Source organism: Danio rerio, chromosome 15 (genome assembly GCF_052040795.2).
Source record: "Danio rerio strain M-AB ecotype USA chromosome 15, GRCz13ab, whole genome shotgun sequence".
NCBI classification, from domain to species: Eukaryota; Metazoa; Chordata; class Actinopteri; order Cypriniformes; family Danionidae; genus Danio; species Danio rerio.
Genome location: NC_141035.1, coordinates 17,646,185 through 17,664,453, shown reverse-complemented (window position 1 = coordinate 17,664,453; position 18,269 = coordinate 17,646,185). Strand labels below are relative to the sequence as shown.

Here is an 18,269-nt window from a genome sequence, read left to right as displayed (position 1 = left end):
AAAATGTTGCGCACTTTTTATCAAATTCATATAACAATCGAAGATCAAGTTGCGTGTGGTGTGGCTTTGCTCTATTTATCCAATATGTGTCCATATGTCTGAAATATCCTGAAGCAGCAGTACTGTTTTGTACTGTCACATCGCGTGAGATTCCCGCTTTTTAAAGATAAATTTATATAACATTAATGAACATCAGTAACTCGCCAGTAACTTATTTAATGTATGTTCCTGTAGGAAAACATTGTAAATAATTGGAAATCCGGCGACCGCAATAATCAAACCCTTGGGAACAACTGTGGTCGGAACCAAAGTTCACAGGTCTGTGTTCCCTGAACTGCTATCAAGCGGTGGACGTCTTCATTCTGATTGCTTGCCGCCGAAACGCGTCATAGCTCATTACCATAAAGTTGACTTCATTTCAACTCTCCTCGACGCTCACGCCGGCGAAGACGCGCCGCACTGCTCCTCGCCGCTTATCGTCGCCTATCGCCGCCGGCTCTCATTGAAAATGAATGACTTCCGGCTACTTTGACGCTCTCGCCGCTTTCGGTGTGAACGTACGGTAATGGTGCGTTCACACCAGAGGCGAATGAAGCATCCAGCGTGAGTGATTTACACATTAAATCAATGCTAAGATGCAAATAGATATCCTGCGTTGTAAGATGAGCATTTTGCACGTTTGACACGTTTAAAGCCACCTTTCAACTGCCCAGGACATTTGGACAAGATTGTCAGAATACACCCTTTTGTGACAGTCGCACAGAATTTTTAATTTTGTCGTGCACCATGGAAGAGAAACTGTTCTCACAGTGTCCGAAATACAGCAGTGCAAAAGCAAGAGCCTTTATTCTCTGTGCGTTTACCATGGTTGAATGAATGAATACTAGAAAATCATAGACCACAAAAACTTTGAGAGAATGTGGAGACAATATAAAAATATATATTTTGTTATTACTCATTTACGAATAAAATTTTTTTTTAATAAAGACTTTTTTCTGATTCAGAAATAACGAGAAAAACTATCTGTCACTTGTTGTTTGTCGTGTGCAGTGGAAAGGCAGCTTAATGCCAAAGTCGCTTGATTTGGAAAATCTGACCTTCAGTGGACATTCACGCGGATGTTAACCAATCATGAACTTGCTCTTGCTCATGAACTTGCAGGATTATGACAAAGTGCCTGTTGTTGGTGTCCCAAGGAGAAATTTTCTTAGTGACAGGACAATAGCTCATCAAACTGAGCTTGGCTCAGTTAGAAGCAACTCTAAAAGCTTCCAGCATCCAGGTTCAGTTTCTAGAGGAGTTTATGAACTCAGAGAGCTGGGTGCACCTCTTAAATCAGGATCTAGTAGACTCAGACACAGCGCCGAACGAATCTACGCTGTTTTTCAGCCTTCCTAAAGCACATAAATCATTGGCTATTCTCTCAATAAAATCCATGTTAGTCATTTAGCAGGGAAGCTGCTACGGGCAAACAGAAGAATCTGCATCTATTGTGAAGTGAATTTGATGCGCGACTGAAACAAATGAACTCAAAATGTTCACGCAACTATTTACACGCGAATAGCATGATTTATTTGCGCGTGCTGCGTCTGGTGTGAACACAGCAAAGCACTTCACATCAAGCTGCAGAAAAGCCTGTTTATCTTTATTTTGCCATAACAACCACCTGGATATACACTATCTCTAATATATTAAGCTTTTTTTCAATAAGATACATTACACCTATAAAGAGTCCTCTTAAACTACCAACATGTTTGTGAATGTGTGTGTGTGCATTTTTGGTGGTTTACAAGAACAGAAATTTCTATAATGACATAGGTGTGACATAGGTATTACAACACTGATGTGTTTTATGAGGACTTGTCCTTGTAGTTCAAAATGCTTAAAAATCATACTGAACACAGTCTTTTGACATTCACAATTATCCAAAGGTTTCTTGTGAGGGTTAGGTTTATGGGTAGGACCATATAATAAGCATGTTTTTACAGAATAAAATACATTATGCCTATATTGAGAGTCCTTGTAAACCACCAGTACTAACACATGTGTGTGTCTATCTGTGTATCTAAAGTGATCATACCATTGAACTGACATGTCTAATAAAGATAGCAAATGTTAGTGTAAACAGACCTGGTCCAAAGGTAAAACAGGGCTGGTGGGTTTGCATTGGCTTTACAGTCCAGCTGGACGTCTTTTTGTCCAACGTACCACACATTCTTCCCGCCTATCACCATAACATCTGGAACAACTGTAAAATAATTCAAGTCATTGTTGCATGAAATTAAAAGCCTGAACATGAGCATCACCTTGCTATAAAATTATATAGTGCAGAGCAAAAGTAAAACCCATTTTCTTTCTTCCAGTGAACACAACAGAGGATATTTTGTAGGGTTTAATGCATAGTGTACTTCACAAATCCATGCGTTTTTTGGTTAATACTGTAAATCACAAAGCATAATAATTTTGATTACATTTTTTCATTTATCCAAGTAGAAATAAAAGCAATAAAACCAAAAAGCAACAATTTGTCACAGCTCTATATACATTTTTGATAGATTCATCCAAACCTACAACAAATGAGACAACACTAAAAACTTAAGCAAACATATAATGGATATGTAAAATGTAAGTATTCAACAAAATATTTCTCTCTAAAGATGTAATGTTTAATATTTCTCTCTAAAGATGTCTAAAATGTCAAGCTGTGGACATTGAATAACATTCTGAGGTCAATCTAATGTTGCAGGAGTTTACAAGCTGTTTTACTGATGTCTTTTTGGCTTAAACAATGCCTGGATTACAAGGGAAATGATACATTCCAGTATTTTTACTGTTGGACACCTACAGCATGATCTCCATTCATTTTTATTTCGAGCTATAACTAGTGTTCACAAGGAAATATATGTTGTTCATGTGCTGTTTGAACAGAGGCTACCACAGCAGTAAGGCATGCCACATTTCAGAGCATCAAAATGACACTCACTGTTCAATAAAGCTGTCAGAATAGAAAGCTGAGACTTTGTTTCATATATGTTTCATAAAGTAATTGTGTTAACTGGATGGCAAGCCTACTACAAAAAGTGTTCAGTGGAGGTCGCACATAAAAAGAAAATATTAAAGTGCATCAAATTTCACGTAATTATCCATTTTTCTACACCACTTTGTACTGTTGGGTTTGTATAGCCAAAGCTTTGGCCACTCATGCCAATGCCAAATGTCACTTTCAATGGTGCCAGCAGCAAAAATCTTGGCCTTTGGACAATGTGAAACAAAATGTATTGTTCTCAGATGAGTCCACCTTCACTGTCTTTCCCACATCTGGTGTGGAGAAGCCCCAAAGAAGCATACCACCCAGACATGTTAAGCTTGGTTTATACTTCTGCATGGAGTGATCAGCGTGACCAAGGGCTGTGCATTTATACTATATATATATATATATATATATATATATATATATATATATATATATATATATATATGTTCATGTTAGTTAATGTTAATTCATGGTGCATTAACTAATGTTAACAAGCATGGACTTGGATGTTAATAATGCATCAGTAAATGTTAAATTATGATTAATAAATGCTGTACATGTGTTGTTCATGATTAGTTCATGTTAGTAAATGCATTAACTAATGAACCTTATTATAAAGTGTTACCCACTTGTATATATATATACAAACACTCTCTCCAATGGGTTAGCACAGCTCTCAGTCCCGCCCACACATTTATCAGCACTACCAAGGTGCACATCAGGGACGGCCACGGCGAGGGCTATGTGTCACTCCTGGAAGGTACACTGGTACTATTTGTTAGTTTGGTACTAATTTGCCAACTGTTAAACTTTGATTTGGAAATGGTTTGAATTTATGGTTACTAGAAGAAACGTTTGTGTTTCATTTGGGAGAACACTAAACATAGAGAAGGGCGATATGGCAAAAAAATGATCACAATATTTTTTTCATATGAGTCGATATCGATATTTATCACGATAAATGTAAAATCTTTATATCTATCAGTTATATAAGATTTTCAGCATGCCAATGGCTTTGTGCAGCTGATTTAACAAATTTAGTGAAATGTTTTAGCTGTCTGACAATATAAATAATAAAATATTAAACAAAAGAACAATCTTAATTCAGCATTTACTTGTTCAAGTTTTCAACAACCAAAGACATTACCAACAAGTTATTGGATATTATTGTTCAACATCAGAAAAAAAAAAAAAAAAACGATTTGGAACAACGTGAGTTTCACAGAATTTTCGGTTTTGGATGAACTCTCCTTTTAATGGTGAGTATGGTGAATTTAGGGTGAAATATACTTTAATGTATTTTATTTAGGGATGCTAATGATTACTTGATCTATTGATTGTCGATAACGCTTTAATTGATAGACCTTATCGATGACTCATTAAGCATGGAGATGTAAAGGTTTAGTTATGCTTTGCGCTGAGACGCATCCACGCATTACATAATCAAGTGTGTGCAGTTTACCTTACTTTTGCTGTCACATCACATATTGCGGGTCGCATAACACCTTGTTATGTGCATATCTCCGATATATCCGCGCGTGTTTTGACCAAGTTTGTCTGACAGACTAGCACGTATAGGTCTATGCAGGCTCTCAATTTACAAATCGCGCATCACAACGAAAACATGCGGGGAGCCAGACGGTGAGCCTCTTCATTTACACAGCGAGCTTCTGAGCTCCATCCAAGTTTATTATTCCGAGGTAACCCAAGAAATCTATCAGTGCTGCGAAAAGACCACGTCCAGTTCATGCTGCTCAGACCGCGCTTAGTTAATGATTTAAAATAAAACCGTGAAAATAGTTTGATGGATTGTTTTGGCACTAAAGCTTATAGCGGGCTTGTGTTAAAGTGCTTCACCTCAGATGTTATTCGTTCCTTTTGTTTATGCTGTAGATAACTGACCAACAAAATATACTTCAAAATTAAGTTACACATTATACAAAACGAAATTTGTTACAAAAAGATACATTTTCAAGGAAATATGTTTATATTTATTTAGTTCGTGTCAGCCTTAAACAACTGCGGGTGGATGATGTTTCGCTCAGTGGAAAAAAAGCTGTTGCTGTTGTAAACGTCTGTCATATATTTGCTGCATTTTTAATATGTCATTATTTTAAGGATTATGTCTTGAGCATCTGATTTCTCCTCTGTGATTATGTGCTTTAAATATATAAAGGCTGGTTCTTTTACCGTCGATGAGATACAATAGTGGTATTACAGATTTCAAAACAAATATTTTAATATTAAAAAGGAAACAAGCTTAACATCAAAAGATCTTATTATTGTCTTAACAAATACCGTTAAATGATGCAGGCTGTAGTTTACTGCAAGCATCAAGTGTTCATTGAGATGTGATTGAGATTGTGTTCTGTCATATCTTTCGTCTGTCTTTTCGGGTTTTTTTTTCTTGTATAAGGCGCGGCTTTCGAAAATGATGACATGAGACTCTGCTGGGTAGCTGCGCTGGTTTGCCAACACTTGTTTATGTCTGTAATTTCTTAGCATCTTTATAAGGGTGGTCTTGTTTTACATGGTAAAACAGGTTCTTGGTGTTGCCTGCTTTTGATGACACAAGTCTTTGTCACAATGTCTGTGACTGACCTTTTTTACCTTATTTCTTTCTTACTTCTTTCAGTGCAACTAACACTGTATGGCTGTAAACTTGTATGGCATGCATCAGTCGGAAGGGCAGGCTGTAAAATGCTTGCGTAATGTTACGCATAGTGTGTAAATATTATCGAGCAATTATCGAACTGTCATTATCGTTTTATCGAAAAATTTTATATCGTGATAATTATCAATATCGAATTATCGCCCAGCCCTAACTAAACATAGTTTTGTATTAAGTGCATTGAGTTTAAAGTGTTGTGTAAATGACTTAAAAGTAATATATTACAATCTTAAGCCTATCTTACATTTAAAAAACACATACATTCACATTATTTTCCTTGAAAAGTAACTAAGTAACCTTTACGTTTTTAAAAAAGATACTCACGATTGTAATATGTTACTTATAAAAGTAACTTTACCCAACACTGTGTCAGTGTGCATTTCAAAATGCAACTTTGGATTTAACAACTGCGTCATAATAATCAAAAAGTAAGGTCACATAACTGATGTTATCAACCCAGCCCCAATTCTCTACTTTCTCCATTCAGTGGCTTTTCAATGTAGATTAATCAAGATTGGAGCTAACAAACTAAAGGTGCAGTATGTAAGTTTTAATGGTCGAACAAGGTGATGCATTCCTGGATCAAAACACATGCAAGTGCAGGTTGCCAAATTGAAGACCAACAGGAGTGTGTGTGCGCCTGTCTATCAAGCCTAATGCACATTTTCAAGCAGAATATCTGACTTCAGCATTGTCTTTCAGATAAACAAGAATGATTACTTAGCATGTTTCTTAAATATCTGCAAATATCCAAACAAAGAACAAAGATCCAAACAAAGAACTATATATATATATATATATATATATATATATATATATATATATATATATATATATATATATATATATATATATATATATATATATATGTAATATCTTTTTATGGGTGTGTTTACTGTATGTTGTAAAATGTTTAACTTTCTTGGAAAACTATCAGTTTAATGTCAATCTCTTTTTCTGAGCAATTAAAAGTGAAATCAATTAAATGAGACATTCAATCTGAGCATGACACCATTCTCACACTCTAAAGAGAGTGTGAGAATGAGATCTGATTGGCTAATTCAATTACACACAAACCTCAGGATACTGAAGCTTATGGGGCTGAGAAAATAAACGGCTGTGTGAAATGGAGAGCAGACTCAGGACTGAAACGGAGAGCCTTGAGATTTAACCCCAGCAGTTGATATGCAAACAACAACGCGATCAAACTAGTATCAGCATGGAGAATGTTCTGCTCTCTTACTCAACAATGCAAATCACAACTGCCCATTATTGAGGGTTACATTAAAGTGACAAAAAAGTACTCCTCCTCCAATTGTTTTGCTGTAAAACCTTTTTACTTAGTAAAACTTACAAACTCAACTTCACCAGCTTGAGTTGACTCACCTTGAAAATGTGAGTCAACTCAACTAAGAGAGATTCTTTGTTTCATTTTAAGATGTTGAGTTTTAGTAAAATATATTGTGAAACTCAACATCTTAAGTTGAAACAATGAATCTCTAAGTTGAGTTGACATTTTCATAGCAGCTGGTAAACTTGAGTTTGTAAGTTTAACCATTGTGAAACATTTTACAGTGTAAAACCTGTTTGAGATTCTTTCTAGCTTTAAAAAACACAAAAGAAGATGTTTTGAAGAAAGCTGGATCCCAGTAACCACTGAGATCCATAGTATTTTTCAACATTTCATTTATTTATTTTTTTACAACATTTTAATGTAATATTAATCAAAATATTTATTCTGCCCAAAGAAGAAAAAAAAAATGTAATCAAAAGTAAAATATTTTTAAATTAAATATTTTTTTATTTTATTTTTAAAAACTATAAATGGTAACACTTTATTTTGATGGTCCATTTGAGTATTAGTAGACTGCTCAATATTAATTAATTAATTTGTTTGGTTCAACTACAATAATGATTTTAGGAAAAATGCTATTTCTATTGAGGTAAACTGCTGGTGCTTTTAGTATGGCTATCAATGTAATGCAAAAGGTCATCAAATTTACATTATAAATACATAAAATATAAACATAAATACACTGAATATAAATAAAAAATATTTCATAAATAGTCGCATAACATGAAAGGTGCTAGTAAAAATACTTTGAGAAAAAAGAATGGCTTTCATTTTTCCAATGGGGTTGATTTATTTTCCTTTAAGGCAAATTGAATACATTCATTCACCCATTCATTAATTTTCCTTGTCGCCACAGCGGAATAAAGCGCCAACTATTCCAGCATTTGTTTTATGCAGTGGATGCCCTTCAGCAGCAATCCAGTACTGAAAAACACCCATACATTATAGCATTGTCACACACACACACTTATACACTATGGCCAATTTAGCTCATCAAATTTACCTATACTGCATGTCTTTGTACTGTGGGGGAAACCAGAGCACCTTAAGGATACCAACAATTTGTTTCCCAATTGAATAAAACAGGTTAATAAAAGCTGAAACCAGAATTTTTCACTTAATCCAATACAAAAATCTAATTTGAAAGAATGAATGAAACAGTAGTTTAGCTTTTTTTAAGTGTAAACTTTTCTTTTTAAATATACCTTTAAGAAAATATGTCACAAATTTGATGTAACATTATTTTAAAACTTTCCTTCAAGTGAGTACATTTTGTTTTTAAGGCGTTTAGATATTTTCTTACTGGAACTCATGACAGATATACTGGTTATTGAAAAGTTTGCATGGACGGCTGCACGGGCTATGACAAAACCATTATTATTTAGTATTTTTACCCGCTCAAAATTACTTTTCTCAATTTTACACACTTAATCTTTGATTTATTGAGTACCAAAGCCTCCCTTTGTCGGCTTGAACTCTCCCATTTGTATTTCCGCTCCTGTTGCTGCCCTCGGTGTGCTCAATATTTCATAAAGAGACTTCGTTAAGCAGCACAGCTTTCAAACAGATGGCTCAAGATGTCAAGAAAAGCACATCACGTTAAAATTACTCCTAAATTGACATATTGTCGGTATCTATCTTTTTTCCTAGATCTCACGATGCTTTTTGAGAATTATGGGATGAAATTGTGAATCATCAGTGAAGTGTTTTAACAAACTGGGCTCAGTGAGGTGTCAATGTTGCAACCCAGGCTCAAAACGGATGTGTACCCAGGTCTATGTTTGGAACTGGAATCTGCTTGCAGTTTTTGTTTTGCAATCCACCAGAGGCTGCTGTGTACGCTTTTTGATGACATGAAATTTCTCTCGGACACCCTCTTCTCACATAAATCCAACAGAGGGCGCAATATATACTTCAGCCGACCAGTCCAGCTTGCTGTTGACTGACTCAGACTGACCAACTGGTTTTACCTGGTTTCTGGAAAAGTTCTTTGACAGACTCGAACCCTGCCGCCACTTTCAACTTCCCTCTGCGTTCGAAGTTCACTGATGTACATGGTAAGCCACTGGAAAACCACCAGAAAAGTCATCCACATGGAGGTAAGTAGTGGGCGGTAGCGTGAAAAGGAACAAAAGCTGTCGGCGACATCATATTGCCCCATAGCGTTAATTTTAAAGACGAAATGCAGCCAGACATACCTCTGGCGACATAATTCATACCTGCCAGAAATGTAGACAGGGGTACGTATCCACAATGAGCCTGTGTTGCACTATTCTCTTCACAGTTCATCCATCCATAATTAAAAGACAACTTTTTGTTACATTTAACAAATTTCTTTTAACAGACATTTTGAATATTACTGCACTGGAGGGAATATACAGTGCATCCGGAAAGTATTCATAGCACTACACTTTTTCCACATTTTTTTAAATGTTACAGCCTTATTCCAAAATGGATTAAATTCATTTTTCATTAAATTCATTCATTTCCTTCAAAATCTACACACAATACCCCATAAAGACAATGCAAAAATAAAAAATGTTGCCAATTGATTAAAAACAGAAAACCTGAAAAATCACATGGTATATATAAGTATAAGTATACATAAGTATACACAGCCTTTGCTGTGAAGCTTCAAATTGAGCTTAGGTACATTCAGTTTTCACTGATCATTCTTGAGATGTTTCAACAGCTTATTTTAAGCAGAGTTCACCTGTGATTGTTCACCTGAGTGTAAATTTAGTTGATTGGGCATGATTTGAACAGACATACACCTGTCTATACAGTATAAGGTCCCAGGGTTGACAGTGCATGTCAAAGCACCTCAGAGACAGGATTGTCTCAAGGCACAAGGCTGGGGAAAATTACAAAAACATTTCTGCTGCTCTGAAAGTTCCAATGAGCACAGTGACCTCCATCATTCATAAGTGGAAGATGTTTGGAACCACCAGGACTCTTTCTAGAGCCGGCCGGCCATCTAAACTGAGTGATCGGGGGAGAAGGGCAGGGTGATCAATAACCCAATGGTCACTCTAAACTCTAGCGTTCTTTTGTAGAGAGAGGAGAACCTTACAGAAGGACAATCATATGTGCAGCAATCCACCAATCCGGCCTGTATGGTAGAGTGGCCAGACGGAAGACACTCCCAGCCTGGAATTTGCCAAAAGGCATCTGAAGGACCCTCAGACCATAAGAAACAAAATTCTCTTGTCTGATGAGACTAAAATTGAACTTGGAGTGAATGCCTGGCGTTACGTTTGTAGAAAACCAGGTACCGCTCATCACCAGGCTAATTATTGTACACTGTTACACCTTACCGGGCGTTTTTACAGTAGAAAACTGGCAACACTGTTGCCAGTTACTCACTGTAAAAGTTTGGTTACAGTAAGTAACTGGCAACAGTGCTGCCATTTAATTACTGTAACTGAACCATTACAGTGAGTGGCTGGCAACAGTGTTGCCAGTTATTTACTGTAACCGAACCATTACAGTGAGTAGCTGGCAACAGTGTTGCCAGTTAATTACTGTAATAGAGCAGTAGTGGTAACTAACTGGAAACTGTGTACAGTTAATTACTGTGCTGTAGTGTTACAACTCACAGCATTATACTGCATACACATTAATAGTATGTCATAGTCTTACTAAATTTAATTAGTATTCTTACCTGTTATTAAAAATAGAAGGCATAAAAATTTAGACAAATGTATTTTATTGTTTTGGCAGCAAACAAATATACAACAGAAAATGTATAACAAAATTAAGAAATCAGCAGATATAAATATTGTCTTACATATTAAAGGTCTGCACAGTAAGGCTGCGGTCACACTAACGTTTGAGCATGCAAAATTCTGTCATACGGCACTGCGAAAAGAAGTGGGATTAAACAAAATAATTAGAGATTAAAAAAGCAAGCGACTGGTCCATAGTTTAAATTTTTGTTCAGACAGGTCATGTTTTGATCTTTGATTCATCTCAAGCAATCACATGATGTGATTTCGCAGGTCAGAGATCTCCAAGTTTGAACTTTCCAATGCTGCGAACAGTGAAATTTTTCGCATGAGCTAGCATTACAGGTCTGCAGCATTCACATGCGTATGAATGGAAGTCTAGAGGGAGAAAAGTGCAGTGTGACTGGGACTTTAAGCTGTAACTCTAATTGAACACACCTGATCAAACTAATTAAGGCTTGTTAGAAATCTACAGGTAATGTTGAAGCAGGGTGTGAACTAAACTCTGCTGAGCTGCAGTTCTCCAGGAACTTGGAGTTTGACCCCCATGGTATATAGCATATTTTTAAAGCAACTGCCAACATTTATCACAATCACATATCAAATAAAAAAATGCACGCACACACACACACACACACACACACACACACACACACACACACACACACACACACACACACACACACACACACACACACACACACACACACACACACACACACACACACACACAAACAGAAAGTGCTGCAGTAAAATGTGTTTCTCCTCAATGCTGACCATGCAAAAAAAAAAAAAGCAAAAAACACAAAATATTTATTTTATTTTTTATTTTTATATTTTTTTAAGTTTCAAATTATTAAAAAATAAGCATATGAAAAGAACACACACATACTCTCTCTCTCTCTCTCTCTCTCTCTCTCTCTCTCTCTCTCTCTATATATATATATATATATATATATATATATATATATATATATATATATATATATATATATATATATATATATATATATATATGTAGAAACATGTTTGTCAAACACAGGCAGATACTGTCAATTCTCACTAAAAAGTGTAAAATAATTATAAAAAACAAAAACAAAGTCGGCAACACCGAAAATCCAAAGGATCCAATCTTTTATTGTTATAATTATTATCTACTTTAAAATCTCATGACCACAAACTTTTCTATTGTTTCTAATATAAATTCATAGGAGAAAACACAGCTCTGAAAAGTACTTAGCAACAAACTCACAACCTGGGACCTGATAGTGGAGCTTTTGTGTGTGGATAGTTATTTGTATCATATTTTTTGTGATTCCCTGTGATGATTTCTGTACACATGTTACCTTACTGAGGTGATGGAATTTATTGGTTTTTATGTGCATAAACTTTTAGCATCTGTACATTATTGCAATATGCAATATCCAATAAATAAATATACTCAAAAGCGAGGAGAGGCTAACTAGCTAACAATGTAGCTTTCAAGTACACAGTTCACAGTTCACAGATAACAACAATATAACTTAAAACATAGCCTTATTTTAGAAACCCTCAAAAACATTTTAACACATTTTACTTACTTATTGTAGATTCTTATTTAAAGCCTAAAACATCAGACTCTACATCTGAATTGATAGACAGAGAATAGAGCACACTCAGCAGTAAACAAATCAAACACCTGACTCCCTTAAAGAGCCAGCATTTTCTGAAAACTTTTTCTAATACCTTTGTGTTTAGAATAAGACAGCCTGTGGGAGTGTGGTGAGGCCTAAATCATTGTCTTCTGCCTTTAAAATGCACGTCTCTGCATCAGAGTAAATGGGACAGTAATGGTTGAACAGTAATTTGCCATTTATTGTCACAGTACATAAAGTAAATTACTGTAATTTATCCTTTGCATTACAAAATGTTATACAAACTCTACTCCTTTTACAGTAAAATACTGTTTCCTTTCATTACAGCAAAACACTGACTATTTTGCAGTTCTTTACTGCATAATCTACAGGGTAAGAGTGCAGTTAAGCTTTAACCCTAATTAAGCACACCTGATCAAACTAAATCTAAAGGTAGTGTGTTGAAGCAGGGCTGGAACATAATTTTGCTGGGCTGCGGCCCTCTAGTAGTTTGACACCCCTGGAGCATAGCATATTTTCAAAGCAACTGCCTATATTTATCACAATTATGCACATATTGTTTAATAAAAACAATTAAAATATGCAAACTTCATCCATAGAAAAAAAATGATAATAAATAATCTAATCCTCATGTCGTTCCAAATCTGTAGTAATAATAAAAAAACACAAAAATGACATGATTTATACATTTATTTAGAAAAGCCTTTATACTATACTGTTAATGCCACTTTTACTTACTTTAATTGAAGTTTTCCAAACAAATTCATTGAGTCTCTGCAAACATGTATGTACGTGCTGTTTAAGATTTTTTTTTTAAATAACACATTTTTACTAGTCATTTAGCAAAATACTAATATTCAGTTGAAAGTGCAATTTAAAAGCTGAACTATAGGTTAAATTAGGCAAATTAGACTAATTATAGAAACGTAAACAAAGTTATAAGAATTATTATGACAATTTCTTTGCTCTGTGTGAATATTTTTGCCTTTAAATGCATTTCATCCATATCTTATGCTAAGCTTTTAATAATCTCTGTGGCATTGGTTGACTCCTGATACTCAATGTTAAAATATAAAAGAAACCAAAGAAAACACATGGCTGCAGTAAAATTCAGCTTAATATCAATGCAATGTCCCACTCTCCCCTCAATACTGACCATTCACATATCAAAACTGAACAGTAAATATATAGAAATATATAAAATTATATAATAAATATAAATAGCAACATAAAGCATCAGAGTAGATGGGGCAGTAATGGTTGATCAGTAATTTACCATTTATTATGACAGTAAATATCTGTAATGGGTAGATAGAGTAAACTACTGTGATTTATTCTTTGCACTAAAGAATTTCATACAAATCCTGCTCCTTTTACAGTAAAATACTGTTTCCTTTCATTACAGCTAAACACTGGCTATTTTACAGTTATTTACTGCATAATCTACAGTAAGGGTTAACAGTGTAGTGTAGTGTACACTGAAGCATAGTGGTGGCAACATCATGCTGTGGGGATGTTTTTAAGGAGCAGGAACTTGAAGACTAGTCAGGATAGAGGGAAAGAGGAATGCAGCAATGTACAGACATCTTGAATGAAAACCTGCTTCAGAGTGCTCTTGACCTCAGACTGGGGCGAAAATATCAATGAAGTGGCTTCACAACAACTCGAATGTCCTTGAGTGGCCCAGCCACAGCCCAGACCTAAATCCTATTGAACATCTCTGTAGAGATTTGAAAATGGCTGTACACCGTCGCTTCTTATCCAATCTGATGAGCCTGAGAGGTACTGCAAAGAGGAATGGGCAAAAATTCCCAAAGACAGGTGTGCCAAGCTTGTGGCATCATATTCAAAAAGACTTTAGGCTGTAGTTGCTGCCAAAAGTGCATCAACAAAGTATTGAGCAAAGGCTGTGAATACTTATATACATCAGATTTTCCAGGATTTTTATTTGTAATATATTTGCAACAATTTCAAAAAAATAATTTTTCACATTGTCATTATGGGGTATTGCGAGTAGAATTTTGTCCTGCGGCCTCGTGCCAACGCACGCCTCCCACCAGTGCTGATATATGGCCATATCACACTGTTACTTATGTGATATAGCTCATATATTTACTTAGAGCAATTCAAGTCATCTGGTGAAATGTATTTTAAAAATGTATTAAATTTTTGTATTTTATTTTATTTTAATATGACTTTATTGTAAAATAAAACACAAAATACCTTATATTTATGTGTTTCAAAATAAACTACAAAATACAGCAACCACAAATGTATCAAAATAAAATATAGTATTTTGTATTTTGAAAATACTGCAAAATACTTTTACGAGAGAGCATGACATTTCTTCACAAACCTTCCATCAACAGGCTTATTTGATCAATCCTTTCACCATTAAACTTAGTGAAGTAAACAATGATTGACAGCAACAGCGTTTCCCAGAGCAAGTTTAAGTAAGCTTCTCTGCCACCTCATTCGCATCTGCTGTACTTGAATAGATATTCATAAAACTTAGTTTTTCTTTGACTTTAATATAAATTTCCCTGTCTTGATAAAAAGTCCTGTCTTGAAGAAGATCTCCAAATGAACTGTAAAAAAAAAATCACTGTAAAAACCATCTAATGCAATTAATGAGTTGGAACATAGTACTGTATCATTTTATTGTGTTTTTGATCCATTGGTGGTCAGTAAAATTGATATCATCTCTTAACAGTCTTATGTATATTTTAAAAGGGAGATATATGATGAGGTTATTTTTAAATTTCATTGATTTTTTTGGCTTAGTCCCTTATTTATAAGGGGGCTCCACATCAGAATTAGCTATCAGAATTAAGTAATCCCTGCATATCACAATATACAGTTGAAGTCAGAATTGTTAGCCCTCCTGTTTATTTTTTCCACAATTTCTGTTTAACAGAAATAATAATTTTTTTTTACACATTTCTAAGCATAATAGTTTTAATAACACATTTCTAATGACTGATTTCATTGCATTATATTTTACTAATAAGACTTTCTCCAGAAGAAAAAATATTAGAGGAAATACAGCGAAAAATTCCTTGCTCTGTTAAATATCATATTGGGAATGTTTAAAAAAGAAAAAAGAAGCAGGGCTAATAATTTTGTCTTCAACTGTACAGTATACAGCAAATATATATAAATGATATGTATATATCAGACATGGTGCAGGCCTAGTTAATACTGATGAATGCACACTCACAAAACACATTGAGCCGGTAGGGTATTCGGAAATCTCTGGAAAGGGCCGGGTGACGAACAACACAGCTGAGGGAGCGGCCATGCGAGGCTCGTGTAGGGGCCAAGACGTAGTGCACTAGAGTAGTTGTGGTCCCCTCTGGCTCTGACTGTGTGACGACTGCTGTTTGACCCGGCAGATCTGATTCCCAAAACACCTCGGCCGCGGGACGGCCCCGTTCAGCTGTACATGTCGCCACCAGAGTTTCACCATCATCCGCCGTCAGAGACAAGGAGCCCGGAGACACATAGACCTTTGGCTCCACTAAAGAGAGAGAAAGAAAAAAAAGAGAAAGAAACAAAATTGATAACAGTTTAGTTTAGGTATCAGTTCTCATTATTATTATTATTCAGTGGCTTATTACTTGCCTATTTTTAGGATAATGGCTGTTTATTAGTACTTTTAAAGCACAAATTCTGCATGAATTTATTCTACATCTCTAATCCTATTCAATATCTAAACTCAACTGCTACATTATAAAATCTATTTTACTAAGCAGAAAATAAGGAGTTTATTAAGGCAAACGTTACAGTTAATAGTTTATTAATTGCAAGAAATGTAATTTAAAATATGTGACCTTAAATTGAATAGGATCCTTTAATAAGATGCTTTTTAGATTTGCTTTTTGTTTAATTATTTATTGTGGCTTGAATTAGTGAAGGAATTTGTGAATTAAAAAAAACTTTTGGTAGTTTTTCTGGGTTTAAGATTTATATAGATAAATTTTGTTATAATGTAAACTATTGATGACATTTTTTTTCAGAGTAAACATTTTCATTTCGACACTTAGTGTTATACATAAAATAAAATAAAATATAAAAAGTAAATAAATAATAAAATAAAATAAAATAAAAATAAACTAAAATAAAATCATTTATTTTCTTTTCATCTTAGTCCCTTTATTAATCAGGGATCGCCACAGCGGAGGAAACCCATGCAAATCAATCAAGCCTTTATTTGTCACTACACTTTCGTATAGCGAAATTGCAGCGAGTGCAGGGAGAGCAAGCAAACTTCACACAAAAATTCCAAAATTCAAACTTCCCAATTCCAAATTCCAAAGTTTCAGAACAGTTATATCTTTGCTTTTCAATCACAACAAAACATTTGTTATTGCTATAAATGGCAATATTTTTATTTCAAAATTTGAAAGAAATGTTATCTAAGAATAGCTAATTATTACATTTTACTCAAAACCAAACCTATTAAATACAGCTAAAATGCATTTAAATATTTGGGTAGGATAACATTTTCCTAAAAATATCACAATTTAAAAATGAATCACAAGTATAAAAATACATTAATAAAAACAGATTTGTTTAATAGTAATAACAGTTCACTATTTGAAGAGTATTTTTTAATTAAATAAAAATATTTCTAAAAAATATATATATAAATGAATTAATTTAAAATGCGAGAGTTACATAAAAAAAATAAAAAATCTAATGAAATCAGCGTTTTACTATAATATACAATGCGAAACAAGGTTCAATATGTTCTATAGTTAAAATTAGGCCTACAAAATGTTTCAGCATCGATATTGCAATTTGGTCATCTGCAATAGTCACATCGCAGCATGCACAATGTTGAGTTTGGATTATAGTTAACCTACAGCACATTCAGAACACATGAGATTTGTGGAGTCACTGCAGAGTTCAAGCGCAGTGTGAAAGTTTATCATTTAGATTAAGACAAAAATAAATCACATTTTAAAATGTATTAAAATAAAAAACAGCTGTTTAATCGGAATAAAGAGTCGCTGTCTGTAGTGTATTTTTGATTAAATAAAAAATATATTATGCATTTTAAAAAAAAAAGCAACCCCCAAACTCTTGCATGATAAAATAAATAATGAGTAATTCACTTGTATTGACAATTACCACAATCCTTGACAACAAGATTATACAAAATGTGCCCCCCGAAAAATAAATGAATTTGGAAGAGTCTGGAAGAACTCTATGAAATGAGTTATTGATATTGAACCTACAGGATGATATGCAACAAGATGAATAAATAAGCAATGTAAAGAGTGGAAGCTGTACTGTACTCTCAGAATTGATTGATCACCGCGACCCAACAAATTTCCATTAAAAATGGATGATGTCAAATTGCTGAGTGCTGAGGCAGGAATACAACAACCTTCCTGAGTGCGTCTGAGTGACCGTCTACACAGAAAAGTGCCATATTAGTGTCTTAATATCATAGAGAGTCCATACAAATGAAGAGAACAAGAGGAAAGTCACAGCTCCATTACAGATAAATTAATTATTCTGAGATGTTTTGCTGTTGTTGTTTATTCAGCCGACCTAGGCACAAACCACTGACTAGATTTCAGCTGTTGCTTTTGTTTGTGAAACAGCATCAACTCACACACATCAAGGGTTACATTCACAGTACAAGCAACACCGACATTTGCACAGATCAAAAAAAAAAAAAAAAAGTTTAGACCTGATTATCTCATTAAAGTTAAATTAACATAAAACATCTGTTGTCAAGACTTTTTATAATACATTTTCTTTACAGAACAGTTTACAGTATTTTTGTGAGTATATTTACTTGACGTTATCATGGTGGCCCACAATACTGGTCTTG

General features: G+C 34.5%; 1 protein-coding gene across 3 annotated transcripts in view; it reads right to left on the bottom strand.

Annotated features, from left to right (window-relative positions):
• The window catches only part of nectin3a (nectin cell adhesion molecule 3a), a 112,798-nt gene that overhangs the window by 25,469 nt on the left and 69,060 nt on the right, over positions 1 to 18,269 (bottom strand). For all 3 annotated transcript variants that reach the window (XM_087283835.1, XM_087283834.1, XM_087283836.1), the window contains exons 3-4: positions 15,642 to 15,941; positions 2,131 to 2,248 (exon numbers count right to left, since the gene is read on the bottom strand). In XM_087283835.1, coding sequence (XP_087139961.1) covers positions 2,131 to 2,248; positions 15,642 to 15,941 — 418 coding nt within the window. The remainder of the gene's footprint in view (positions 1 to 2,130; positions 2,249 to 15,641; positions 15,942 to 18,269) is intronic.